At 53.1% G+C, this 26,432-nt stretch overlaps 1 protein-coding gene across 4 annotated transcripts; it reads right to left on the reverse strand.

Moving 5' to 3' along the window:
• Positions 1–933: 933 nt before the first annotated feature.
• On the reverse strand, positions 934–19,703 carry Plcb2 (phospholipase C beta 2). 4 transcript variants are annotated; one of them, XM_021230949.2, is made up of 33 exons: positions 19,579–19,703; positions 19,345–19,444; positions 16,796–16,873; positions 16,152–16,220; positions 15,369–15,509; positions 15,154–15,233; positions 15,011–15,064; positions 14,847–14,922; positions 12,579–12,679; positions 12,296–12,462; positions 12,058–12,204; positions 11,740–11,897; positions 11,436–11,518; positions 11,079–11,163; positions 10,259–10,433; positions 10,082–10,194; positions 9,873–9,969; positions 7,971–8,055; positions 7,734–7,858; positions 7,073–7,227; positions 6,379–6,543; positions 5,727–5,826; positions 4,978–5,082; positions 4,729–4,823; positions 4,533–4,608; positions 4,266–4,310; positions 3,942–4,152; positions 3,696–3,861; positions 3,529–3,605; positions 3,346–3,441; positions 2,896–2,953; positions 2,271–2,357; positions 934–1,919 (listed from the first exon to the last, which is right to left on the reverse strand). In XM_021230949.2, the coding sequence occupies exons 2-33, from the start codon at positions 19,426–19,428 to the stop codon at positions 1,716–1,718; spliced, it is 3,558 nt and encodes a 1,185-aa protein (XP_021086608.1). In that variant the 5' UTR covers positions 19,429–19,444; positions 19,579–19,703; the 3' UTR covers positions 934–1,715. The 4 variants fall into 4 exon arrangements, 3 of the variants coding, with proteins under 3 accessions (XP_021086608.1, XP_040601971.1, XP_021086613.1); XM_040746037.1 differs by lacking the exon at positions 4,266–4,310 and having other exon boundaries at positions 19,345–19,668; XR_002384118.2 differs by lacking the exons at positions 934–1,919; positions 2,271–2,357; positions 2,896–2,953; ... (1 more) ...; positions 3,529–3,605; positions 3,696–3,861 and having other exon boundaries at positions 4,048–4,152; positions 4,266–4,366; positions 19,345–19,675.
• Between the last annotated feature and the right edge of the window lie 6,729 nt (positions 19,704–26,432).

The following is a 26,432-nucleotide window of genomic DNA, read 5'->3' on the forward strand; positions in this document are numbered from 1 at the left end:
GCAAGAGGAGAACTGAAGGCAGTTTCTCCTTGCTCTGTAGGTTCATGGGTATTGACTGTGGCTATTGCCCAGTGGCTGTGCTGGTCCTGATGGATGCCCATGTACCTGGCTCACTGAGGTCCTCTCAGTCTGGATCCTAGCCCCAGGAAGTAGGAGGGAAGGGAAAAATAGGACTTCTGGAGTAGGTTAAGGTCAGGGCTTTGCTCTGGAGTGTAGATGTCTCACCCTGGTGGTATCCAATGTGGCTATGATGGAGAGGTTGGCTGACAAATTTCAGGCTTTAGCTTTACCCTGTGGTCAAGTACTGGTAGGGACCCCTGGGGACAGGCCCTGAGAGGGACAGGGGAGGGTGTCCCTGTTCATTTTCCAAGGGCACAGGTGCTCGAAGTTAATGGCATCTGTTGTAACGCTCAGATAAGAAAACAACCTCTTCCCAGAATCGCCCCACCCTGCCAGCCCCATTTGGGATTTGGGACGGAGCTGAAGGTGTGGTAAAGGGCTGCCCACAAACCCTGCCTCCAGCAAGAGCAAGAATCAACCACAGCAGAGGCAGGTCCCCAAGCACATGCTCACTCTAGCTCTTCCTAAAGAGGCCCTGATAACCTAAAGGTTTGGGGTTACCAAGAGGGCGGGGTGCACTTTTGTACTGGGAACTTCGGCACCAGCCCTGAGGGTGGAGACAAGGAAGGCCACATCTGTGGGGGAGTGGAGAAGGGGGAATGACATCATCCTCCAATGGCTCTGGCATCAGGGCCAACAGATGGGGAAGCAACTCCTGTTCCATGCCAGAGGCGGTCATTTTATGGGGCCTCAGAAGGCTCCCAGGGGACCCTCCCCATCCCCATCTAAGTAGCTTCATTTCAGAGGCATTCAGAGGCATTCCCCTGCTGTCTTTTCCTAACCTGAGAACAGAGGCCAGCCTAAGGCAGGAAATTCCAGGTTATGGTTCTTTGATAGGCATGGGAAGGAGAAAAATAAATAAACCACATACATCCAGGAAAGAAAACGATGGTGAACTCGGCAAGCAACCCGCCTGATAGGGCTGAGGTCCCTGATAGGAAATGCCGGACTGAGACCCAGAAAAAAAGGGTGAACCAAGTTCAGAGCAGGGAGAGAGAGCAGCAGAGAAGCTAGTCTCCCTTCAAGCTCCAGTGCTTGGGCAGCCGAGGAAACTCCATGCAGTCACCTTTCCCCACAGGCAGGAGGTAAGGGCAGGGGCTTTTGCTGCCATTCTGGAAGTAGCCATCCCTAGAAAGCTTTGGGGCAGTACCAGGCTCCGCCTTAAGGGGTTGGCAACACTCTGTACTCAAGGCAGGCCTGAGATGTGTCCTTAAGCCTGTGTAGGGTACCACATCAAGGCAGGAGGGCTTGGATCTAGCTCTGCGGGAGCCAAGAGTAAAGGAAAGGAAAATGAGCTTTCCTGGAAGGCCATTAGTTGCACACTAGGAAAGGCAGAGGGGGAGACCAGAACGCAGGTTCTTCTCTTAGTCCATACTCCTTTGCCTCCAATGAGCAATATAGGTGGCATGGTCAGCAGCCAGCTTAGAGAAAGACTTGGGTTCCAAGCGGTCTCTTGTCCTGATGGTCTCTTCTTCCTACCTTTATCCGGATGAGAAGGGGCTGCAGCATCCAACAGAGCCACAGGCTCCACAGTCTCTGTTATTAGGGTTCTCTTCTTCTAGGGAATGGGACCATGTCTGAGTGAGATGGTGGCATCAGAGACGGCTCTCCTGGGTGTCTGCTTTGTCCATGGGTAGTTCTTGTGGGCACAACTCCCTTGAGGCCTCACAGGCCCTCTGAGGCTTGTCCTCTGTTTCAGAGGGGAAGCAGGCCTTGAAGCAAGCCCTCACTGATTCCTTTACTTCAGTCTCCAGGCCCTTCATCCTGGCCTCAAACTCTGCCAGGGCCTCCTCCTGGAACTGTAGGAACAGCAGGGGGTCATTACCTGAGGCAGGAAGGGGCCCTGCCCACCACCTCCAACCCTGGACTAGCGAATACTAGGATGCCTAGTCTAGTCAGAGTTCCCAAGAGACGGGGCGAGGTAGAGACAGTGGAGCCCATCAGAGAACCTCCCAAGAGAAAGATGAAGTAATCTGCAGAGATGTCTCATCTGAAAGGACCTCAGGACACCATGAGAACTTGCCTGTGACCCACTGGTGAGATTTGATGGTCCCCTTCCCTCACCTCTTGCCCAGAGCCGCTGGGGTTGGGCCCCTTCCCACCCTAGATCTCGCTTGGCTCCACTGGGGCCAAGATAGAGATCCTCTCACCTGCTTTTCTAACTCCCGGATCTGCTCCAGGCAGGCTGTCTGCTTCCCTTCCAGCTTCTCCTGGTGCCGCTCCAGGGTCTCTGTCATCTGAGAGTCGGAGGATCAGGACAGTATAGTCGAGGTTGGGCTCCAGTTCTAACCTCAGCTAACCAGCAGTGAGACTTAGAACAAATGCCTTAACCTCTGGGCAGATTTTTTTTCTTTTTCACTTTGTAAGATGAGGTGATAGTACTTAGAGTGTGAAGGATTACATGGGAACATTCACAGGAAGCACTTGGCATACACAGTGCCTGACAAGGTCAGGCCACAGGCAGTGCGAGGCCTGTCCCTGAGGTCAGCAGTGCCCAGGGAAGGAGCTTTAGGTCCGTTCTCAGCAGGGCTTCCCTCCCTCTTTCCACTCCCCAGCACCTCAGGAAGCCTTCCTCCCTGCCCCATCCCATCCCACTCTTCCACAACTGGCTAACCCATGTTCCCGCACAGTTCCCCTCAGACTGGCACCCCGCCTCTATACCCAGGCCAGAACCTCAGAGTACCTCCTCCCATCCCTAGTTGCACGGACACTTCTGGACAGCGTGCCATAAGGGCTCCCAGGAAAGACAGCCACATACCCACCCAGCCTGCGTACCTGCTTGATAGCCTGCACCACTTCCTGGATGTGGGAGTTATTAATCTCTCTCTTGAGCCTGTTGATATAATTGGAGTCTTATAAAGGGGCACGCCTGGGGGACAGGGTCCTACGGGCTTGACAAATAAGAACTCCAACATTGAAGCAGCAGTCAGGAGCAGGAGAGGGGGCACCGGGAGCCTGCATTCTCACTGAAACACACTGACTTAACGGCATCCAGGTGGGGAGCACAGACGTCCACCCCCTCTCTTTGTGTGTGGTTTCCCTCTATTGCTCCTCTCTGCTTAGGCAGTGTTGGCATCTGTGTTTTGCTCAAGGGAAACTGAGATACAGCAGTAGGACCAACTTGTTAAGGGCCGGGAGAGAGAGACGCAGGTCTGTGGGAAGCGAGTTAGGATCCCATGTAGGGAAACCTTGGCTGTTCAGCTGAGCTTCCCCTTCAGGCCTTACCTCTCCTGGGCCACCTTGTCTGTGGTGACTTTGGTCATGGCCTGAATTCGTTCCAGTCTCTTTGCCTCCAGTTTTTTCTTCATCTCTTTGGTGTCACTGCAGGGGACAGGGAGAAGGAGACAGGCAGTGAGCTGCGGCCTTTGGCAGGAGGTAGGAGCAGGCAGACAAGGGAGGAGATCTCACGTTTCTGAGGTCTCCTTGAAGGTCTTGAGTTCAGCAGCCTGTTTCTCTCTGGCCAGCTCCAGCATCTTGGCGATTTGCTGAGAAGGAAGAAGACGGGCTTAGCCAGAAGCCTTTGGCTGCACAGAAGGGGTGGGGTTGGCTGCTGCTGCCGCCGCCAAGTCCCACACCTCGGTCACATGCTGCTCCTTGCGCTTGAGGACAGAGCGGTACTGCTCCTCGCCGTGCTGCTGCAGCTCCTGCTCCAGCCTGTCCTTCAGCTCCCGAACACGCGGGTCTGCACCCTCGGGAAGCTCGCTAGGCGCCACCACGACAGTCTCCTCACAGGGCAGGGTCCTGCGGAAGCCACGTGAGAACAGGCCCTGAGCCAGGCGCCAATACTCTGGGGGAGGGCAGGACGCTGTTGACTCCTTTACCTCTTCTTGCGGGAGCCCTTGCCCGGGCGGAGCTTACAGCCGGAGGCTGCAGCCCCGAGTTCTGCCAGCTGTGCGGTGCCACGCTGCAGCAGCTCCTCCCAGCGCCTGGCTCCACGCCGCTCCAGCTCTCGAAGCTCCTTCTCGTGTCTCCGCTGCAACTTCACCACACCCTTCAGCTCCCTCAGCTCCTCCAAGCTGGCGGTCTGCGGTTCTGAGGAGGCAAGGTGAAGACAGCAAGCCACCTATAGAGTCCTCCCTACCCTGCTGCCCACCCCCCCAGTTCGAGGCCCCTTATCTCAAGACCACAGGTTCAGCAGGCCTTACCTGCCACTTCCTTCGTAGCTTCCTCCTTGGCCTTGGCCCCAGGTGCTGTAAGAGCACAGGACTGGACTGTCAGGTGCCTTGGGGGCACCTCATTTTGGATCCTGCAGGGTTGCAGTTTGAGCTCTCTGCAACTACCCCTTTCTAGTGCTGAGGCTTCAGACCCAGATCCTCCCTCCCCAGACGAAAACGTTAGTCTTTGGGGGACTATGACTATGGTGGGAGAGGTGGAGAGGTATATACAAGGCAGGTGGGCCCAGAACTACCTACCTGTCGACCCATTGCCCGCTGAGACTGATGCCCCATTGGACTGGCTGGCAACAGGAATCCCGGACTGGAAGGGCTTCTGTATGAGGACAGCCTCTTAGAAAGGCGGCTCTAACACCCCTTCCCCTGAGCAGGAGATGCCCCCCCCACTCATTCCACAGCTCCTGGAAGATTTGGACAGAGTCCAGGCAACACAGACCTCAGGCAGACTTCCTGTCACCTCCTTGAACTTCAGAGACTTCTTATCATGGGCATTGAAGTACTTGATGGGGTTGGCGAGCGCCACAGTAAGATCTGGGAAGCAGGGGACATGGCCAGCCTGGTAGGTATGAAGCTGGGCCTGGAAGGAGCCTCCTACCAACCCTTCTTGTTCCACTTGAGCTGCCGGCTTAAGGAAGGGAAAGGGAACAGACGGTCTGGGTCCCCCGGCATGCCACAGGTCTCCTACCTGCCCACGTGTCAGGCACATAGTCCTTCATCTCCAGGAAGACAAAGAGGGCAGGCATGGTAAGAGGCATGTTGCTCTCACTGCGCAGGCACAAGTGGTGGTAGCCTAGTGAACATGATGCAGGGGATGGTGATGGCAAGCCAGAGCCCACTCCTGCCCAGGACCGCACAAACAGCATTTAGGACGTCTGGCTTCAGGGCCAGGGTCTTAAGTGGAATGCTATGCTTCCCTACTGTGTGACTTGGGGCAGGTTAGGTTAACTTCCTCATCCATCAGCCTCATCTGTTTATTATGAGAAAGCGTTTCTATCACACGCTTGTGTGTCTACTTTGGGTGTGCACGCATGTACACATGCATGCAGAGGTCAGAGGACAGCCTGTGGGAACAGGTTCTCTCTTTTCACCATGTGAGGCCTGCCTAGGGTCAAACTCAGATCATCGGGCTTGGCAGCGAGTGTCTCTACCCGCTGGGCCACCTCCTCGGCTCCTCTCACACATTCTAAGTGCCCATAGACGCCAGCTGCTCAGGAATCTGTAACAGAAGCTCCAGAAAAGCATGGGCATTCTGTGAGGTGGGCAGAGTTCCCACAGGTCAGGGAGAAAGTCTATTCCTGTCCCACTCCTTAGATAAGATGATGACATGAAGCTGGTGAGGCCTCAGAGACCCTGCCTGAAGCCCCCCCACCCCTCCATGGGATGCCGGTTTCCATCTTAGTGTCTCAGCAAGTAGGTAAGAGGTCCATTCTTTACCAGAATGTAAGGCATTGATGGGGATGATTCGGTGTCCAAGAAATTTGTTGCCTTCTTCCATCACAGCTATCCTGAGGGAAGCCAGCTCAGGCATCAAGATCTAGAGGTAGTTTAAGGACAGGAGAGAATGAAGAGTGGGCATGGGGGAGCCAAGCTGTCCCTCCCCCATCTCCAGGAGTCTCGGTGCCAGAGAGAGAACCTGACAGGCATTACCAGATTTGGTGAGGTTAGGCAGAAGTCGTACCCTATGGCACATACAGACATCTTACAGTTTGTGTCAGGCTCACATGGGGAAAAGGGTTAGATGTGCAGCCCCGGACAGTGAGCCCCATGCAAATAGCCCTTGGTAGCTTTGCCAACCAAGGAGACAAAAGAGGCCCATCAACCCCTCACAGGAATTCATGTTTCCACCTCAAATCCTAACTTGTCCAAGCTCTTTCCCAACACACACACACAGACAGACACAGAGACACACAGACACACACACACACACACACACACACACACACACACACACCTAATGAACTTGTGTTTGAGACTTCTGAGAGAGGAAGCAGTAGGTCAAGGAGCCCCTCTCCCGTTGTTTTTTCTTCTCTGTAAGCAAAAGTCAGGAACTAGGGACAGACCCCAATGCCAGCCCCAACCCTAGCACCTTCTCAAAGACAAAGGGCTCCTCTTTCCAGACAGGATTGATGGAGTTAGTGGTAGGTGACAGCTTGGTACGATAGCGCCTCTTGGGGTCTCCTGGGAGGCCAAACAGCTCCACTTCCACATAGGTGCGGACGCTGCGCTCTGACAGGAACTGCCCCGAGATCACCTGAGGGTGAGGGCCCATGGAGACCAGCATTAGATACCCCACATACACTAGTTCCTAAGCCCCTGGGCTTTTGTCTCCATAGAGCTAAGTATCTATCATGGGTATTAAGGAAATCCCCTTTCAGCACTGGCCATCAGAAGCCAAGCTTTGCAGCCGAGCTCTGAGGACCTGGGTGCTTCCGGCACTCAGGGGAGAGGTGGGCCACCCACATTTCTCCTTAGACAAGAAGGAGGCACCAAACATTTTCCCTCTGGTCTGGAGCCTGAGCTCCTGCTGCCCAACGTGGCCCAGTCCCTCTCCCCTCCCCCACTGGAACCTCAGCCCTTCCCCTTGGTTTCCATGGGGACCAAGAGGCAGACTCCTGTGCTGAGGAGGAGGCAGTTTCCAAGGCAACTTGCTAATGCATGAAGTGGCTGGGGCTGAAGTCTTCAGGATATCGGGGAAGGGGGTTGGAGTAGAGGGGTGGGCTTCTCTGCCTTCCTTCTCAAGAGCCCAGCCCTCCCAGCCCCTCGTCAGCCCTGGGCCTTGCCGTAATGGAAAGGGTGGTGGCTACCACCACATCAATGCGGTCCACCGAGAACGGGTTGAACTGCTTGTCCAGCCTGCGCATAAACTCGTGCTTCAGGAGGTATCCACTCTGCCCGTTGAACTCAAACAGTGCCATGTTCTGCTGCATTGGCAGGTCTGGGGTGTGAGAGAACGCAGAGAGGACGGTGGAGTCAGTCCATTCTCAGTCTCTTCAATACCTTCCAGCCTTTCTTGCCTTGGCTGTGGGGAGATCTGGGTAGATCACGAGGGTGAGGGTTTCTCAGATCCCACCCCAGGTCCTTGGGGTGTCTAGCCTCTCAGGAAGGGTCCTCAGTCTAGAGTCAGCAGGGAGCAATGACGTGACTGGGCTGCAAACTCACCGTGGATCTGGGATAACCGGCACAGGTATTACCAAAAACACAGCCAAACAGAGCAGCCAGAACCCATGTCAGCCTTGGTCTCTTACGTATGTTCCAATATATGAACAGCCGAACGGGCATCAAGGGAATGTTCCCCTCCCCGATGTGCTCACATACCAGGACATAGTCCCAGAGCCTACACAAACACCATATCCAGTATGTATCAAAGATCCCCCAGGAAGGGGTAAAAATGGGCTAGACAGGGCCCAGGGGAGGGTTCTTGGGGTCTAGGAGTGTTCTCACCCATTGTCTGGAAATTGAGGGCAACCATCTGGCATCCAGCATTCCAGAACATCTGGGGCATGTAGTTAGAAGAGTCCATGCGTGTGCCCTTGGGATACACTCGGCTCATCTGGCGTTTATTGTAGCTGTTGCTGAGTATAGGATCTGACCAAGGCCACTTGCACCAGCAGGACCCCAAAGCCCTCCCCCCAAGACCCATCCCACCAGGGACGTTGGCTGGTGAAGCTTCAAGGATACTCCACAAACTGCATCGAGGCCTTGGAGAGCAGCTCATTGGCCTTGAGCTCCGTGAAGGAAGAGATGACATAACTTCTGTTCTTCTCTGTGCAGGGGAGAAAGGGAGGGGAAGTCCACATCAGGCTGTCCTCTCTCTCAGCCCTGTCCTTTTGTGGTACCTTCCTCCATAGAGCAATGCTTCCAACCCTGGACTCTGAGGACTCTGTTGTGGTCTCAGGGTTTAGCAGCCAGATTGGAGAGGAATGTGTCGGATAAATGTGCTGGGGTAAAGGGACTTCACAGTGGACACGCAACAGGAGGGAACCTGAACCAGTGTCCTAACGAGTGAGGGCTACGTGCTATGGATGGGCGTGGAGGGTGTGGCAGCCATATGAAGCTGAGTCCAGAGTATTAGGAACTTGTAGGCCATACACCTAGTGAAAGAATAGCTGGGGACACACAAAACTCATATGTTGTTTGTTATTGGCTGTCCCTGAGTATAGGTGGTGGCCAAGGCCATTTTCACTGGAAGGGTCCCAGGCCTTCTTGCAAGCCCCCATCAAGGGGACTTTGGCCTCAAGGATACCCAGGCCTTGACATTTACAGGGAGTGAAATGTGCAAGCAATAAGCAAGTGCACAGGGGCTGGAGAGATGGCTCAGAGGTTAAGAGCACTGACTGCTCTTCCAGAGGTCTTGAGTTCAATTCCCAGCAACCACATGGTGGCTCACAACCATCTGCAATTCAATCTGGTGTATATGTAATAAATAAATAAATCTTTAAAAAAAAGCGAGTGCACAGGGCAGTGCGGTACCCCATCATTCCAGAGCACACCCTGTGCGGTACCCCATCATTCCAGAGCACACCCTGTGCGGTACCCTGTCCCTCCAGAGCCCACCCTGTGAGGTACCCTGTCCCTCCAGAGCACACTCTGCGTGGTACCCCATCATTCCAGAGCACACTCTGTGCGGTACCCCATCATTCCAGAGCCCACCCTGTGCGGTACCCTAACCCTCCAGAGCACACTCTGCGTGGTACCCCATCATTCCAGAGCCCACCCTGTGTGGTACCCTGTCCCTCCAGAGCACACTCTGCGGTACCCTGTCCCTCCAGAGCACACTCTGTGTGGTACCCCATCATTCCAGAGCACACCCTGTGCGGTACCCTAACCCTCCAGAGCCCACTCTGTGGGGTACCCTGTCCCTCCAGAGCACATTCTGGGTGTGTCCAGGTAACAGAACAGGTTATAAGGTTGGGCATGGGGACTCAGTGTGGCAGAGAACCAACCGCACAGGAGTGTTCAGAAAGTGCTCCTACTGGGGAGACACATGAGGGTGGGAGATGCACTCAATGCACCCTGAAAAGATCAGGGCAAACAGCTTGTAGACACACACAAGAGGAAGGAGCCAATGGAGTTAGGAGAGCATCAGGAGGTTTCTCTCTCTGCCTTCTGCCCCCTCGTGGGAAGCCTCTCCCTCTGCCTCTCTCTGGACAGGATTTCTTTATGTAGAGCCCCGACTGTTCTGAAACTCACTATGTAGTCTCTAATTCAGAGATTCACAAGCCTCTGCATCCCCAGTGCTAGGATTAAAGGCACACTCTCCTAGAAACTCTTACCTCCAGGACTGAGGCTCTTAGACTTGGGGCAGCACTTAATATAATTCAGGCTTGGGAGCTGCAAAACTTTAGGAAACTCCAGAAGCCCCAGACAGATCTGGCTGAGGTGGCCTGTCATAACGACCTGCCTGTCACTGACACACTCCAGAACATTCCATTCGCTGCCAAGTTCTTCTGGGAGCCACTGTCACTTAAACAAGCCCTTTGCCTGACTCCTCAACTGGGTATTTATAGACAAGGACCTCAGTGCAGCCTTCTGAACCCAGCCTGCCTTCTCTCCCCCACCTCCCTGGACTAAAGTACGTACGTGCAGAGAACTCGAAGGAAATGAACTTGGTGGGCTGGATATAATTGACGAGGCTGGACATTTCCTCATAAGCTGTCACCTCCAAGCCTGCCGTGCCCTGGAGATCAAGCGGGAGAGTGAAGGCAGGAACAGTACGGAGTCCAGGCTGCGGCCCACGCCCACCCAGAGGGCGCCACAGTGGAGACGGCAGAGAGGCTGCCCCCACACACCTCATCCGACTGCATCTTCTTTATCTCTTCTTCGTCCAGGGTTCCTGACTCCTCCTCTTCCTCTTCGTCCTCCTCCGCCTCCTCTGCCTCAGTCCGGTGCTCACCAGTCCACACTGCCACACGGTTTTGTCAGGGCTGGCTCTCCCCAAACCCCACCCGTTTCTGTTACTCACTCACCTGTGCCATCCTCTGTGGAGACACTAGGTGGGCAGTCGCCCTCAGCCTCCCCACCAGGCTTCTGTCCACCAGGGCAGCCCGGGGATGTTGGCCCAGAAAACTGGTTCTTCTTATTCTTAATGAGGATCTTGCCCCGGAGGTCCTCAGGGCTGGGCAGAGGGACGCCAGGTTTCAGCTGTGGGAAGGGAAAGGTGGGTGGGCACCCTTGCTCCTTCGTGGTGTGTGCCCCCAAGCTGGGCGGGGCCTGTCTGTCGCCTCGCTGGCTGCCATGGCCCCTCTCACCTTGAATTCCCACTTGACCAACATTGCCTGTCCCTTGGCAGTAATGCCTCTTTTGCCCATTCCTTCTGACTAGAATGAACTTTTCCCATGCTCACTGGGACTTTGTCATCTCCCAGATTTCATTTTAACCATTCACATCCCTCCAGGAAGCCTTCCCTGATCCTCTAACTCCCAAGCACTGTTTCCCATAGCAACCACTGGCTGTATCTGGCCTGGATACTTGTTCATCTTCTCATGAAGAGGGTCAGAAACCTGGGACAGCAACTGTGGAGTTTGGGTTAGTTTGGTTTTGTTTGTTTGTTTGTTTTAGATGGTCTCCCTATGCAGTCCTGGTTGGCATGAAACTTGAGGTCTTCCTGCCTCAGCCTCTCAAGTGTCATCACTAGTAGACCCTAGTTCTAGCACACTGTCTGACACACGGCAGGGTGCTGACAGGAGCCCAGACTCACAATCCAAGCAAAGAAACTCAAGTATCTCCACCCTCCTAACCTGGTTCCACCTTTCCCCAGGTCCAGATGCCACACAAGACTGCACTCACGGGAAACTTTTCCAGGGGATCTGTGAGCAGGGTGTCTCCAAACATGGTCCTGCAGTATTCAGCCATCTTAGCCTGTTGGCGGGGTCTGGTAGGAGAGAGCAAAAGTAAAGGAGGGGTTAATAGTTTAGTACCAATTCTCTGGCCCACCTTTTGTGCCCTAATGGCCCAGATCAGAGGCCCAGGAAGTGGGGGAGATAGGAACACAGGAAGGAGAAGCTGAGGCCCCAAGGAGGCTGTATTGAGATCAGAGAGCTCAGTGAAGGACTAGAGGCCGGGAGCAGTCCAGTGAGTGGGTGGGGTTCAGGCAAGAGGCTGGGGTGCAGTCGAGAATTAGGCTGAGTAGGCCTGGATACGCACGAGTCCACGTGGTTTTCAAATGACAAGATGACTGGATAGGGGGAGGTCTTAAAGGCACTTTCTGCAATGGCTTCAATTGCTTCCTACAGGAGAAAGGAACTCTGTAAAGAGGGTAGCCTCTCCCCGTGGTGGCCCTCCCCACAGGACTCCTCCCCTCGGTGTCCCTTCCCATGGTGCCTCTCCGAGGCAGCTTGAGGCATTCCAGATAGTTCTCCATTCGGCTTGGTTCCCCTAACTTCAGAAAGCTTCTACTCAGCCCCTTTCTGGTGGCCACTGTAGTCAGCCTCCACACCACAAGACCCACCTTGAACAAAATATCTGTGGTCATGGTGAAGCCATGGGTGATAATGGGCTCCTCGTCAGGGGGCTTCCCCTTCCAACAGTCCAGTTCTACACAACGGCAGCCAGACAGCAGCACCTGGCGGTACATCTCAGCCGAGGAAAGGCCAGAGAACTGGCCAGCTGAGCCCGTGGAGAGAAGGGGCAAGGGCGTCACTCCCAGCCAGGCCAGCCCCCTCCCAACCTCATTGTCTGTCCTGTTAGCAGGGCAGGCAGGAGTTGAGAAGCATCCCTGGAGAATCCAGAGCCTGGGGCAGCCGGACACAGGGTTTCCAGCACCCACCTGTCAGGTAGGTGTTGTGTGAGGAATTGATGAAGTAGTGATTCAGTGGCTGTGTCATGTCATGGTGGAGCAGCAGTGCATTGTGGGCTAGCACACTGTTCTCTGGTCCACAGAGAAACCAGACCATGCCCTCTGGTGACAGTTGGCCTGCAAGACAGCGGATGGCAAGCAGTCACGGCTGCAACTCAGTTCCCAGGGCGGATGAGACTCCAGGAAGTAGGGGCTCCTTAATCCTCACCCCTCTGCACATTGATGCCGCTGGGCTCGTACTTGTCGATGAGGGCCTGCACCTGCTCAGGCCGAGCTGGTGGGAACAGCAAGGAGTTGAGTCGAGAGTCTCGCTGCTTCTGATTGATGAATTTGGTCAGATGCTCCTTGGTCATGTAGGGTTTAGCTTTAGCATGGCTGCAGGCCAGAGAAAGGGGCACAGACGTAGTCTTTGGGCCTACAGGCCTGGGCTGCCCTCTTACCTTGTGAACTGCCTCTTTGCTGCTACTCCATGCCCAGCCCAAGGGACTCACTAAGAAGTGAAGATCTCATCGATTTCTGGCCGAGGACAGAGACTCATGAGGAAGCTCTTGTATACAGACTCTGGGAAATCCTCGGGATTGATAGCATCGTTCTGGAAGAACAGTCACCTTGTTATCCTTCATCTCATCTGCTCAGAGCTAAGACTCACCACAGCCTACCACCAGCTCTGGGAAAGGTGGCCTGATCAGAAAGAGCCCCCAGGGCAAACAGGCAGCCGTCACACGGGCATGCACACCTCAAGGGGCTTGCCATCCGGCAGCACCAGCTAGCTGGCTTGCTCTGACGATGATTTTGGATACTTAAGGAGTATAAAATGCCACAAGCAAAGGGGCGCTGCTTTCCTGCTCAAGCACTGGGCTTTCACTTCCTTTTCTTCCCTTCTTAAGTGAAGGATAAATCATCTAAAGAAACTATTTGAACACAGACAAATAATGCACTTAACAGTAGAGCCCTGAAACATGAGAGGTAATGTAACAGAATTGGAGGGAAAAAGAAAACAGTTCAACAATAGCAGAGTATTTGCCTAATATGCACAAGACCCAGAGCACGTACACACGTAAGCGTACGCACACGCACGCACGCGCGCACACACACCAAACAAACCACAAATAGAGACACACACACAACGGGATAAAAATCACACTCCATCAAAATTTAAAATATGCGTGCTTTAAAGATACCATCAAGGAACTGAAGGCTAGCCTGAGCTAAGAAGGAAGGAATGGAGAGAAGGAGGGAGGGAGAGAGAGAAGGACAGATAATCCACAGAATTAGATAAAATATTTGCAAATCAATTATCTGTTAAGTGATAATTCAACAACCAAAAGACAACCCAAAAGAATGAGGAGATGGCTTGGCTGTTCAAGTACCGGCTGAGCAAGCATGAGGACCTGATTCAGATCCCCAGCCCACATAAATGCTGGGCTCAGTGCTGTGTGTGTTTATAGCCCTAGGGCTGGGAGTGAGTGGATCCTGAAGTTCACTGACAGCCAGTCAAACATGAGCTTCAGGGTGAGTGAACAGCACTCTTCAGGAATAAGATGGAGGTTGGAGAAACCGCTCAATGGTCAAGAGCCAACACTGATCTTGCAGAGGACCCGAGTTCGACTCCCTGCACTCACATCAGGTAGCTCACAGCTGCCTGAGACTGCAGCTCTAGGGTTCTGTGCTTTTCCTTGTGTTCCTCCAGAAAACAAAACAAACAGCAAATACCACTCAGGACCACACTGAGAAATCAGCTTGGATCTTAATCGGGAGGTGAGGGTCTTCCCCCAGCCCAGCTCGGCCTCCGAAGCCAGTCAGTGGCCTCTACTGGGGCACAAGGGAAGCAGACCAATAGGGACACAGCCAGGGACTGGCTCAGAGGAGAGGTGGGTGGGTATTACTACAAGCAGGCAAGCACCGCCTCAGGAGCCCCGGCCACCTTCTCCTCACCTCAGCCTGGCATCCAGTGTGCCTGGCCGCACATGGGGCCAGCAGTGATGTCGAACCTGGGCCTATAACAGAGTATGCCTCATGTGGTTCGTAAGGATAGATGCTTAGAGTCTTTAGTTTTACTCATTCCTACTGTTCTCAATTCTCACGGGTGAGGGCTATAATTAAACAAGGGCACTGGCCAAGGTGGACAAGGGCTTGAGGACTAACACCACTCCCTGAGCCAGGCTTGAACCTTGGCAATGGGCCGTATCTACCCAGAGAGCTCTTTTTTTGGTAAATCACATAAGACATCTCATGGGGTGACCCTGCCTCTGACTTGTAATTAAAAATTAATTGCTTAATTAAAAAGAAGTGGAAAATGTGTTTCCGAATTGAGCCGAAGTCTGTGCCCTGGCAGCTTCCACCCTCGGCCCTGCTCCTCTCCCCCAACACCCTGCAGCACTGGTCCCTTCCTGGAGCTGTCAGCTCCCACAGCCTGTCTCCTGTCCCTGCTGACCCTGTCCTGCTCCCCCGCAATGGAAGCATCCCAGGCTCACTCCCAAGGCTACGACAGGAAGGCTTGCCGTGTGCTGCTGGCCTCCCCAACACTGCAGCCAGCCCTGTTGGATGCAGCCTTTCCCACTCTGAATCCAGTGCTGCTCCCCTCGCCCTGATCCCACCTTTATGCCTGGTGTCAGTAGCCAGAGGTTGTGGGCTATCGGCTTTGGGTCTATTGGTGGGGAAGTGAAGTCATTTCTGCTCTCCCCCTCCATCACTATCCCGGCCATGTTTCTCTGGGGGGAGTGAGAGTTAGAGTTGACTGGGGATGGAGAACTTCTCACCTTGCCTTTTGCGAGGTGACAAGCACTGAGGGCAGCTTCTACTCGTTTGCGATCAGCAGGAAACATCTGGAAAAAACTGAGAGAGCAAAGTAAAGTACAAGGCAGGCCACGAGTCATGCCTAGGGAGGGAACTTGGGCAGGGAGGGGAAATGCAGGACACTCACTTCTTCACAGGAATCTTCCCTTCAGGGTTGAGCTGCATCTTAAGCTTGACCAGGCTGGAGGAACAGACAGTAGCCCATCAGGCTGGGAGCCGGCATGCCAACCCCTTGAGCTCGGATGTGGGGGCCCGGACGGGGTTACTTACATCTTGTCTAGGAAAGTGCTTCGGGGAGCATTGGCTGTCATCGGGTGTTTGGTGAGAGCCAGTATATCCTCAGCCCAACCCTGCAGAGCACAGAACCTGGAAGTCACGCTTCTGGCCACAAGTGCCCCTGAGCCCCTTGGCCCAGGCCTGTGACTCTCGCAGGAAGGCTAGGCCGTCCCAAGTGCCAATGCTCTACCCAGGTGTTGCCAGCGCACCTTGCCCACATTCTCCTTGTAAGAGACGAAGTTGTGGAAGGTGAGGTCCACCATGTCAGGGCCAGACACCACTGTGAGGGCTTTCATCAGGAAGTGGTTATCTGGAAAGTCCATGTTGAAGACCTCCCGGAGTTTCTGGCTCTGTAGGAAGCAGTGACACAGTGAGGATCAGAGGCATGCTCTCAGGCTTGCCAACGTGTCTTTTCCTAAATCTCCTCATCGGCTACTTGAACTGTAGGCCACTGGGGCAGAATAGCATGGAACCTAGGAACCTAGGAACCATAGGCTTCAGTATCCCCTGCCCTTGGCTCCAGCAACTGGCATTGGAGGCCCACAGAGAGCTTGGCTAATGAAGTGGATCTGGGAATCCTGGGAATTCTGTTTGAAGAAAGATTCTTAGCTCCCTAACTCAGGGAATCTGACTTCAGCTGTCAATCACTTCAGTCTTACCAGCTTTAGGCAAATGCAGGCAAAGCAGTCACCAAGCAGTGGGGAGCAAGGGGTAGAAGAAACTCTTCCTAGACAGTCTGGCACACTTAGGGGCAGGGATTGGCTCCTCCTCCTCCATTGCTGCCATCTTGGCTCACTGTGCCCAGTCTCCATGCTCAGAACCCAGGCGAGCCAAGCAGCAGCCGCTGCACCATCCAGCCTTGGCCTGAGCGAGACTTCTTGCTGCCTAGCAGCCCAGGACTCATCATCTGGTCCCACAGATGGGCTCCCCAACCCCAGTGGAGACTTGTTCCTTGCCCCATGCATCTGGTGGCTGCTTCTGGACCTACGTACCTTAGGCATCTTGGCAAACTTGCCAAAGCGAGTATCTCGGATGCTCGTGATATCCAGAAACTCCATCTCCTGGCAGCAGTTCCCAGTGGGAGCAAAGAAGGGTGGGGACACAAAGGCCAAGGGGAGAATGAAGAACGCAAATGGAGAGAGCTGACACATTCCCTCCAATCCCAGCTGCTGCCGTCTCTGAACGCCAAGACCACTCGAGACTATCTGGACCCCTCCCTTGACTTTGTCCTCATCCGTTTCTCTCTCTTTGTGGGATTCTCCTTTCCCCCTAGCCCATTCCTTCTCCGGAATAAGAGCTGTAACCCCCACCTTGTCTTCCATCCTGGAACTCCCCAGTCCTCCTCCTGCCCCTCTGTCTGGCTGCTGAGCCTGTCCTCCGTGCTGAGCGCTGATGTGACCTGGAGCCACTGGTAACCCACTGTCCTTGTCACTTCCCACTCTCTCCAGGAGATACTAACTCAGGACTGAGTAGGCCGCGGGCAGTCATGGAGGGAGGTGACTGCAGCGTCCCTCCCTTGCCCAGGGGAGCCCCGGGAGCTCCTCTCCCAGGCTGTCCTCTACTCCCCTGCACCCGTGCCCCCATCCTATACCACCAGGGAGGGGCCTAGCAGAGTACACATTGGACAGTGTCTTACCTTACTCTGATATGTCCAGTATAAGTAATAGCCCTTGGGGTCCACGCGGAGGATGACTGGGGAGGCAATTGAAGTTTCCTGCAGAGAGAAAGAGTCAGCTCTCTGCTCTAAGATCTCAGGTCAACTCCCTGGCCCAGGCCAAGGATTCAGACAGAGTCCAGCGTTCTTCCTAGAAGTTAAAAGGCATCTCCCTTTGCTCTCCTAGCTAACAGGGGAGGCCTTGGGGATGGGAGAGTTGCTGGAGGAGAGGTGGTGAACTTTCTGGTCCCCAGCAATGCCTCTACCTCTCCATGTTCCCAAGGGCCATGGCTCCACTAAGGGACAGATTCCTTGCTACCATCCTGGAAAGCTTGACCCAGTGGGAGCTGAGATCCTGAGCTCTGTACAACCAAGGCTCTGTACAATACAGCAGCGGACCTGCTCTGCAGAAGTCCTTCCATCCAACCATGAGCACTGCCTACCCCCATCCAAATAATCCAAAGAGACTCCAAGTACTTCCCACCTCCAAAGTAAAGTGCTCAAGCCTCCTCAGCCTGAACTGTCTGCAAAGACCAGACCATGCCTCACCCCTTCAGAAAAGGCTTCCTGAAATGTATTCTCATGCCTCCCTGTACCCCACTTAGAAGAACCTAGAAAAGGAAGAACTGAGAACCCACCATCGTCCCTTCTACTGAGCCTGCAGTTGCCCTGGAAAGAGGAGAGCAAAACACAATGAAAGCAAGGTTGGAGTTTCACTTCTAATTTGTTTCTGGAACAAGACTGTTTTTTTTTTTTTCTGTCGGTTTGTTTGTGTGGTTGGTTGGTTGGTTTTGGTTTTCTGAGATAGGGTTTCTCTGTAGCTTTGGAGCCTGCCCTGGAACTGGCTGGCCTCAAACTCACAGAGATCCACCTGCCTCTGCCTCCCAAATGCTTGGATTAAAGGTGGGGACCGTTAGACTGTCCAAGGGTGAGGGTAATGTATGATAGCTTTCTGAGTTTCTTTCCACAACTAGGAGAGGTTTTCCCTCTAAGTATGTTTTGAAGGGGCTGTGGGAGACTAAACAGAATCCGGCTTGGTTGTAACCCTTGCAATACAGTTATCAAACAGTGAGATAGATCCCTGCCATCTACTAACTTGGCCTGAAGCAACCTGAGAGCAGAACCTGGATCATAAGTCATGTGTCCTGTGACAAGGCTTGGGGCATTCCTGCTCATGTAAGTCAGGATCCAGGGATCACACAGTGCTCTGACTTGGGGAAGTGAATGGATCAACCAGACACACAGGTTAGAGAGAGAGAGAGAGAGAGAGAGAGAGAGAGAGAGAGAGAGAGAGAGAGAGAGAGAGAGAGAGAGAGATTGCCACATAACATGTCCTACCTCTGGTGACCCACTGTCCACTCAGGTTACACACAATGCCCAGAGGAACTGAGAGCAATCGCTTCACTTTTCATGTGAGTCCTTCCCCCCCTTCCATAGGCTCCTAAGACATGTCCCATCACCTCCATGCCACCTCCATGCCACCTCCATGCCGGCACCGTTCCACACCAACCAAAACAAAACTTGTCATTGCAGGGCCTCATCCCCACAGCTTGGGCAACCAGATGCCTTAACCTAGCATAGCCCCAAAGAGTGTAGACCCGTTCCCCTCATTGCATGGAGAAACCAGACAAGCCAATTAGTGAGCTGAAGTAATACTTGTAGGTGGCCTGAATGTCACCTGCTGCTGGAAACCCCAAGCCCTATGGATAGTCTAAAGCTCTCTTAAGGAGGCCTGACCTTCCCAGAGGACATTCCTCTTTTTACTCTGCCTAGACCGAGAGACTCTGTGGTAGTGGCAGTGTTTGCAGGGCCCGGAAGGACCGTTTAGGAAAGAGGAGACTCGGTGGGCTGAGGTACAACGCCGTCTTCCCTTCCCTGCAGACAGGCTGGCAGGTAGGAGCAAGTAGAAGGCTGAGTTGAGCCGCCAAGGAGAAGCAGAAGTCAGCAGGTTCCTTCCCAGGCCCCATAAACTTGAGCCTCAAGTTTCCAACTGGGCCCACAGCCCTTCTGTGATGACCCCACAGCCATAGCTTGAGGGAGAACACAGCTTCCCTGGGAGAGGACATATCTTGTTCTGTGGACTGGGGTGGTCGAGCTGGTTAGCCTCCACCAGAGCAAACTTGGGATGTCTGTGCTGGGAAGGTGGCCTGGCTGACCTCTTTTGCTGTCTTAGCTCAGGGGTATGCATTTTCCCTGCCAACACTGAAATTACTAGAAACAAACCTTTATCACCTTTAGGGATTTGAAAAGGGCAAATCAGGTCCAAAGAGATCACCTTTTCCGATACTACCGCCTCTCTCTCATACATAAGCATAGAGTCCACCCTTCACTCCCAGACACACAGGCTTCCCTGCAGCAGCCAGGGACACCCACCCTCACCCCAGACTTGTTTATCTAGGCTGTTGTGCCAGCTGCCAGGCCAAGTCACAAAGGCGCCTGGGTGCTGGGAGACATAAACCAACCCGCCCGCCTGTTCTGCAAAGCACCCAAGCTACCGGGCACCGCCACTCCCAGGGCCCATCCCTACTCACGTCGTCCCACTTGATGAAGCGCTCCCCTTGGCTCAGATACGCCTTCACCTCAGGGGGCAACAGGACAGGGTTGAGCAGAGACATGATGTCTAGTGACCCTCTTTGGGGAGGTTGGGCAAATACCGGCAGACAGGAGGAGGGAAGGAAGGAGAGTTAACAGGAGGGGAAGCTAGACTGGGCTCACAGGCACCCGCCCAGCATTGGTCCGGAAGTCGGGGTGTTCTTATAGCCTACAGGGGGGCAGTGGCTGGATGCAGGGCTCAGAGCTTCAGGCAGGGGTCTGGTCGATCTGCCTTGTAAATCAGCCTCCTCCTCTGTCTGAAGTGGGGGGCTGCAGTGACTGTTTCTGCCTAGGGGGCTGGGCTCCTCTCCTGGGAGTCCCCTCCCCACCCTCTGCCTCAGCACTTCCTGTTCTGGGCTTCCTTCTCTGGGCTGTGAGGTCTAGAAGTCCTGCAGCCAGGGCCTCTGTTACAAGGACATTCTGCTTAGCTCTGACCTGAAGGCTGGAAGACAGTGATGTGAGGTGTTGGACAGTAGGTGATGCCATTACTGAGCCTTGGAATAGGGATGGGGGGCGCATGAGGAGTTCTCTAGGAAAAGGGCCCTCTACAGAGCAGGGGCTCTGTCCTCGGAGGGTGGGTCCACTCTGGAGGTGGGAGTCGGGGACAGGCCATGCTGAGCCCCAGCTGCCATTGAGTGTTTTGAATAAGCAAAGTTACCCGAGCACCCAGCTCCTCTTTCTCAACGCTTCCTCCCAATGAAAATGAGGGTCAGGTGAAGCAATATGCCCTTCACCCATGACTCTTCTCTGGGCTTTTGAGCCTCTGAGTGAAGACCTGAAACCTTCACTGTTCTACACGGCCTAGAGAAGCCCTATTCCCCCAGCCTTCATTGAGAGCCTGGCTTCACACGCTGGGACCCTGGGGGCCAGAGGTTCTGAAAGACAGAAGCAGCCCTGTTCCAGCCCTGCTCAGGGTGTCGGGATCCCTACCCTGTCCTCATCTATTCCAGAGGGTCAGGTCCAACCCAGCTTGGCCCCAGCTCCTTCCTCTTACCTAACCCACTCTTATCGGATTTCTTAGCCCAGCTAGGGAGGCTAGAACCTTTACCCATGGCTTCCTTCCCTCTGAGGTCCTGGCTTTCTGCAATGGATCCCACCAGGCATCTTTGTGGCACCCCTGACAAACTGAGGCCTTTCCGGTGCCCTGGAATTCCCTCTGCAGGTCAGAGTCAACTCGGGAGAGTGAGGGGTGGGCACAGGGAGAACAGGTCAGACAGACAAGTTAGCTAGCATTAGTGAGAATCAAAGGGAAAACTGTGGAGCTGCGGCACAAGCCGGCTGTCCCAGCACTCAGAGATAGAAGGAGGGGGCTCAGGATTTAAGCCAGCCTGAGCTACAAGAGAGCCTGCCCCCCCACACACACACAATGGGAGCTAGCTCAGAAATGGTTCCCAGAAAAGCAATTCTAAGACCAGAGGGGTAGAGCTAAGAGCAAGATCTAAATGAGCCACCAGGAAACAGCTCCCAAACTCCTACAGGTGACAGGTGCCTCAATCCCTCTCTCATTGTCTCCTCCCTCTAGCCTTGGATCTCCCTGGGGGCCTCCTGGGAGCTCCTGCTTATCTGCCTATCTCCCTAGGGTCAGATTCCCTCTCCGTTTGAATGAATTTTGCAAGGGAAATCCCTGTCCCTTCCCAAAGCCCTACACCTGTCACCTGCAACGGATCTGGCCCCCATATCCAAGTTCCTCCTTCCTGCCTTGCCTGCAGCCACGGGCCTAGAAGCCAGCCTAGCCAGCAACAGGGCTGTTTCTGTTCCTCTTTCAAAGATTTCCGGACTCTGCTCCTTCAATCTCAGGCTCTAGGCCCACAGAACAAAGATTTTATATCCCTACCGGCTGATGGCACCCTCCTGGACAGGTCCTGGGGTTCCCAACTGTAACCTCAATGGAGGCCAGCAGTCTCCTACCAAATCCTGATGCTAGCCCTAAGAATGGCAAGTCACTTGAAAGACCTTCCTTTTTTAAAAGTACATATAAGATGTCCAGCATGGTGGCACATGCCTGTAGTCACAGTTCTCTGGAAAGATGAGGCTAGAGGATTGCTAGAGCTCTGTCTGGAGTTCTAGGCCAGCCTAGAGACTGGACAATGTAGTGAGACTATGGGGAAAAAAAAAAAAGACCAAAGCAAAACAAATCATTAAAGCTTTAAAAATATTAAGTTGGCAAAAATGTAAATAATAGAGTAGCTGTGGCAGAAGGAAGTCACAGGAATACATTCGGGGAGTTGGCCTCGGACGACTCTTGGGCGTTGCTGATTGGAAGGCACTGCTGGCAGGAGGCCAATCTGGCCCCCAGGGTAAACCGCGGAAGGGGAAGGATGAGGATGCCCCCTGCTGGGGGCACTGGAAAGCCGCGCCCGCTAGGGAAAGAGGAGGAGTCCGGGAATCAGACAGGAAGTCGCTGGTAGATCTGTGTCGTTTGTGATACCGAGTTTGACATGTGGGAGCTGTGGGCTGCGCAGACAGGGAAGGAGCTTACACTCAACAGCAAGGGGCGGGGGAGGGGGGGCGGGCTAACAGGTCCCACGTTCACTTGTCTGTGTGGCTCCGGACTTGCAGGATGACTGGATTTCCAATGGGCTCTCCAAAGAAGTTCAGGATCTGAGCTGAACTCCTATCTCCAGGTGCAGAGACTTACCTGCCAAGTAGGTCATTTTCCTACCTGATGCAGCAGGATTCGGGAATGGGGAGGCACACTGTGTGCTGTGGGCCAATGGCTATCTTGGGGCTGAGATAAAGATGGGTCACTCGATGCACCCTCTGGCATCTGTTTCCCACATACTACTCTGTGAAGCCAGCCAATCGCCAAGTAGGTTTATCTTGTGATACTTCTGCACCTCATCGTTCTCACCTGTAAACTGGGTATAGTCCCACCTTATAGGGATATCCCCAGCCTGCTGTGGAAAGGCTGGGTCCAGGAGGCTGCTGATAGATAGGCCATCTGCTAGCCCGTGCGAATTTGACATGTGACGCTGTAGGGAAAGAGCTCATGCTCAACAGCTGCCTCCCAAGGGTAGGTCCCACCTTCCCATGCTCACAGCCTGACCTAGGACTTGGCTTTCCCAGTGCTGGAAGTGCAGGTACGTACCACTGTGCCCAGCCTTTTTATTCCTCCTTGTGCAGTTAGCCCCTGAGTCCATGGGTTCCGCATCTGTGGAGTCAACCAACCACAGAAGGTAAAAAGTGGCATCTGCACTGACATTGCAGACATGTTTTCCTTGTCACTGGTCTCTAAATAATGCAGGGTAGCAGCTATTTACATAGCATTTACATCACATCAGGCATAAGTGATCTAGATACGGCCTAAGGATGTGGAAGATATGGTAGGCAATATGCAAAAGCTATACCATCTTACGTAAGGGGTGTCTTTGGGTTCTGCTGTATACAAGGGATCCAGGAGCTAACACCCCATGGATAGCAAGGGACAATTTTATACATGCTTTTCTTTCCACATGTGTCTTCACTGACTTACTGTACACACACACACACACACACACACACACACACACACACACACACACCGCTGTTTGTATGAATCAGGTGCTAGACCCACCTCTCCAGAGCAAGCTGAATTAGAGATGTTCCGAGCTGTAGTCCTGAAATCTGCTGTCTCCAAGCTGCCTGAACTCCCGCAGTTATGAGCACTGGGGCTCAAATCCTTAACAAAGGGCACCCTCCTGTGAGCATCTCAGCTCAGCCCCCACAGCTGGTGAGACAGACACAGAACGAGGACCCAGGGTATTGCTGTGCCCAACTGTGCCCCAGCTGAGACTCCACTAGCTGCCCACTGCAGTGCTGAGTGTGAGCAGAGGCAGGACAAAGATGAAACAGGTGCCAAGGCACTTGGACAACCAAGAAGATTCAAGTGCCCTTTGAAGCTGGTGTGGCCCATGCCTTTAGTCCTAGAATTCAGGAGACTGGGGCAGGAAGAGGGCCACAAGTTTGAAGGCAGCCTTGGCTACATAATAAGACTCTGCCTCAAAAATAAGTAAGTAAATACACAAAAGTTCTCTAGAATTCTAGGAGTAAGATATTGCTTGTCCTTCGCTCCAAACTCTCTGGACTGCAGGAGAACCATCTGGAACTTCAAAGTTGAAAGAACAGTAGTCTCGAATGTGGTTTTTGTTTTAGTTGTTTTTGAGACAGGACATCTCTGTGTAACCCTACCATAGCCCTGACCATCCTAGAACCCACTATGTAGATCAGGCTGGCCTTGAACTCACAGAGATCCACCTGCCTCTGGCTTCCCAGTGCTGGGATCAAAGGTGACTGCATGTTTCCTTTTGAAGTGTCATTTTGAATTAAACTTATATGGTCCATGCTCAAGAAGTCTAGTAGTCCCAAATGTAGTAAATGTTGACTGTGGGCTCTTAGCAAAATGACTGATCTTGGGGATCTAAAAAACTTGATCATGTCGAGATTCATCTAGTTCTAAAAATCTCTTTCCAATTAGGAGTGCCAGCATTGCCACCTGTGTCTCCAAGAGATGGTCACCTCAGGGAAAAGAGCTGCAGATGGCGGAGAAAACATGACACTTGACTCAGTGTTTCCTTAGACGTGGTCACTTAGTTTTTCTGCCTGTGTTATACATCTTTGTAAAGGGCGAGTTTTCATACACACAATGAGGGTCAATTAGCTGATGTCTGTCTCTGAGTGGGCATAGTGCATCACACATATGAAATGCCCTAGGTATGATTGATTGACAGATTGCTTCTGTCTTTACTCCTAATTTGGTCCTCCCCCACCTTTTTTTTTTTTTTTTTTTTTTTTTTGTCTGAGCAAAATCACAGCCTCCTGGCTCTGTGACTAGCAGGAAGCTAGTGAGTACAGGAATATTTTGGGAGAATCAGAACCAAACGCATCTACTCTGAAGGAGCAACAGCCCAAACCCGCAAGGTAAGATGAAAGGGTTCCACGGGGAGATCCAGGCTTGCCTCCAAGACTTCGGCTGTACAGGGACAGGGTGGGGAAGTGTCGGCTTAGCAGAAGCATGTGTGAATAAAACAGGGATTTTGCTGACAGCCAGCTCCATCTGAATCAAAAGACATTGCTGCCAATAAAATCGAAAGCTCCTGAGTTGCCGGATGGAAGCTGACTCTGAGCCTAGTGGTTCTCCATCTTAAAATTTCATCAGAATCACCAACACTACACGTTCCCTGCTGTGCCCATGCCCTTGGAATCAGGATCTAGAACAAAAGGAGAGGACAAGGCATCTGTAGGTCTTCACTCCCTGGTGCTGGGGCAGGCACTGTCCTAGAACCAAAGACGACTGCCCCATTCTCTTTCTCTGCATTACCAGGTCTGGATTATTACAGGATGCATAAACTTGGGAGCATTTGGTAGAGATCAGCCAGGATGTAGAATGTATGCAGCCTTTTGTTGGATCAGTATGGGGATCCCAGGAGAGAAAACACAAGTGCCTAGAAGCTCCACCTTCATATGGATGAGTCTTAGTCTCTGGGTTCCAGGGGCCAGAAGTGGAGATGAACTTTGGGGCTGGGAGCGGATGGTGTGTGCTTCCGGAGAAAACACTTGTAAAGTGAGGAAACAAGGATGGAACAGAAAAGGAAATGATCGATCGATGATCCAGCCACAACCCAGAATGCCTCCATAGGGAGTGTAGTCAGTGATTTGAATGAGATTGGCCCGTATGGGTTCATACATTTGCCTGCTTGGTCCTCAGTTGGCAAACTATTTGGGAGTACTGAGAGGTGTGGCCGTGTTGGAGTAGGTGTGTTGCTAGGGGGTGGGCTTTAAGGTTTCCAAAGCCCATTCCAGGCTCAGTGTCTCTGTCTCTGTGTCTCTCTGTCTCTGTGTCTTTGTTCTCTGTCTCTCTGTGTCTCTCTCTGTCTCTGTGTCTCTGTCTCTCTGTGTCTCTGTGTCTCTGTGTCTTTGTCTTTGTTCTCTGTGTCTCTGTGTCTCTCTGTGTCTCTCTGTGTCTCTCTGTGTCTCTGTGTCTCTGTCTCTCTGTGTCTCTCTGTCTCTGTGTCTCTCTGTCTCTCTGTGTCTCTCTGTCTCTGTGTCTCTGTGTCTCTCTGTCTCTGTGTCTCTCTGTCTCTCTGTGTCTCTGCGTCTCTGTGTCTCTCTGTGTCTCTGCGTCTCTGTGTCTCTGTGTCTCTGTGCCTCTCTGTGTCTGTGTCTCTCTGCGTCTCTGCGTCTCTGTGTCTCTCTGTGTCTGTGTCTCTCTGTGTCTCTGCGTCTCTGTGTCTCTCTGTCTCTGTGCCTCTGCGTCTCTGTGTCTCTCTGTGTCTCTGTGTCTCTGTCTCTCTGTGTCTCTCTGTGTCTCTCTGTGTCTCTGTGTCTGTGTCTCTGTGTCTCTGTGTCTCTACGTCTCTCTGTGTCTCTCTGTGTCTCTATGTCTCTGTGTCTGTCTCTCTCTGTCTCTGTGTCTCTGCGTCTCTGTGTCTCTGCGTCTCTCTTTCTTCCTGCCTACCTAAGGATCAGGATGTAAAACTCTTAGCTATTGCTCTAGCACCATGGGAGCCACCACGCTCCCCCGCCACATGATGGACTGACCCTCTGAAACTGTAAGTGAGCCCCTGATTAAATGCTTTCCTCTGTAAAAGTTGCCTTGGTATTGCGTTCCTTTGTAGAGCAGTAGCAAAGACAGGGAGCTCTGGAGCTGCAAAGACCCCACTGAGCTAGCCCCTACTAAACAAAGAAAGATCTGTGCCTTTGAGGGGGGGTCTCAAAGCCCGGCAAGGCAGTTCTGTTGGCAGCTGAAGGAAGTGTCTGAGGAGAAACTCGGTCATGAGCCCTCAACAGCCAACACTCCTGGCAGCATAGTTCTAAAGATAAGATTGAGGTCGGCCTCAGATAAGATTGCATGGCTCAGACCTACTCCCTTCACAGAGTAAGTTCATTCGACCAGGACTGACTCCCTCACAGTGATGGCAGTTTTTTCCGGAAAAGTTACAAAATGTAAACGGGATGAGCTATAGGTCCCGCTACCACAGTCAGATCTTGGTGTCACACAGGTGCTCACTATCCATCCCTGTCCTTTATTTCCCATTTTGAGTCTACCTTC

The sequence above is a fragment of the Mesocricetus auratus genome, unplaced genomic scaffold (assembly GCF_017639785.1).
Source record: "Mesocricetus auratus isolate SY011 unplaced genomic scaffold, BCM_Maur_2.0 Super-Scaffold_100004, whole genome shotgun sequence".
NCBI classification, from domain to species: Eukaryota; Metazoa; Chordata; class Mammalia; order Rodentia; family Cricetidae; genus Mesocricetus; species Mesocricetus auratus.

Bases quoted from the DNA above. Each gene is read 5' to 3' on its own strand.
- Plcb2 (XM_021230949.2), bottom strand. From the start codon at position 19,428: ATGTCTCTGCTCAACCCTGTCCTGTTGCCCCCTGAGGTGAAGGCGTAT. The intron at 16,221-16,795 runs GTAAGACACTGT...AACTGCTGCCAG, and splicing joins ACTGGACATATCAGAGTAAG to GAGATGGAGTTTCTGGATAT. The intron at 8,056-9,872 runs GTACGTACTTTA...TCCCCTGCACAG, and splicing joins TTCCTTCGAGTTCTCTGCAC to AGAAGAACAGAAGTTATGTC.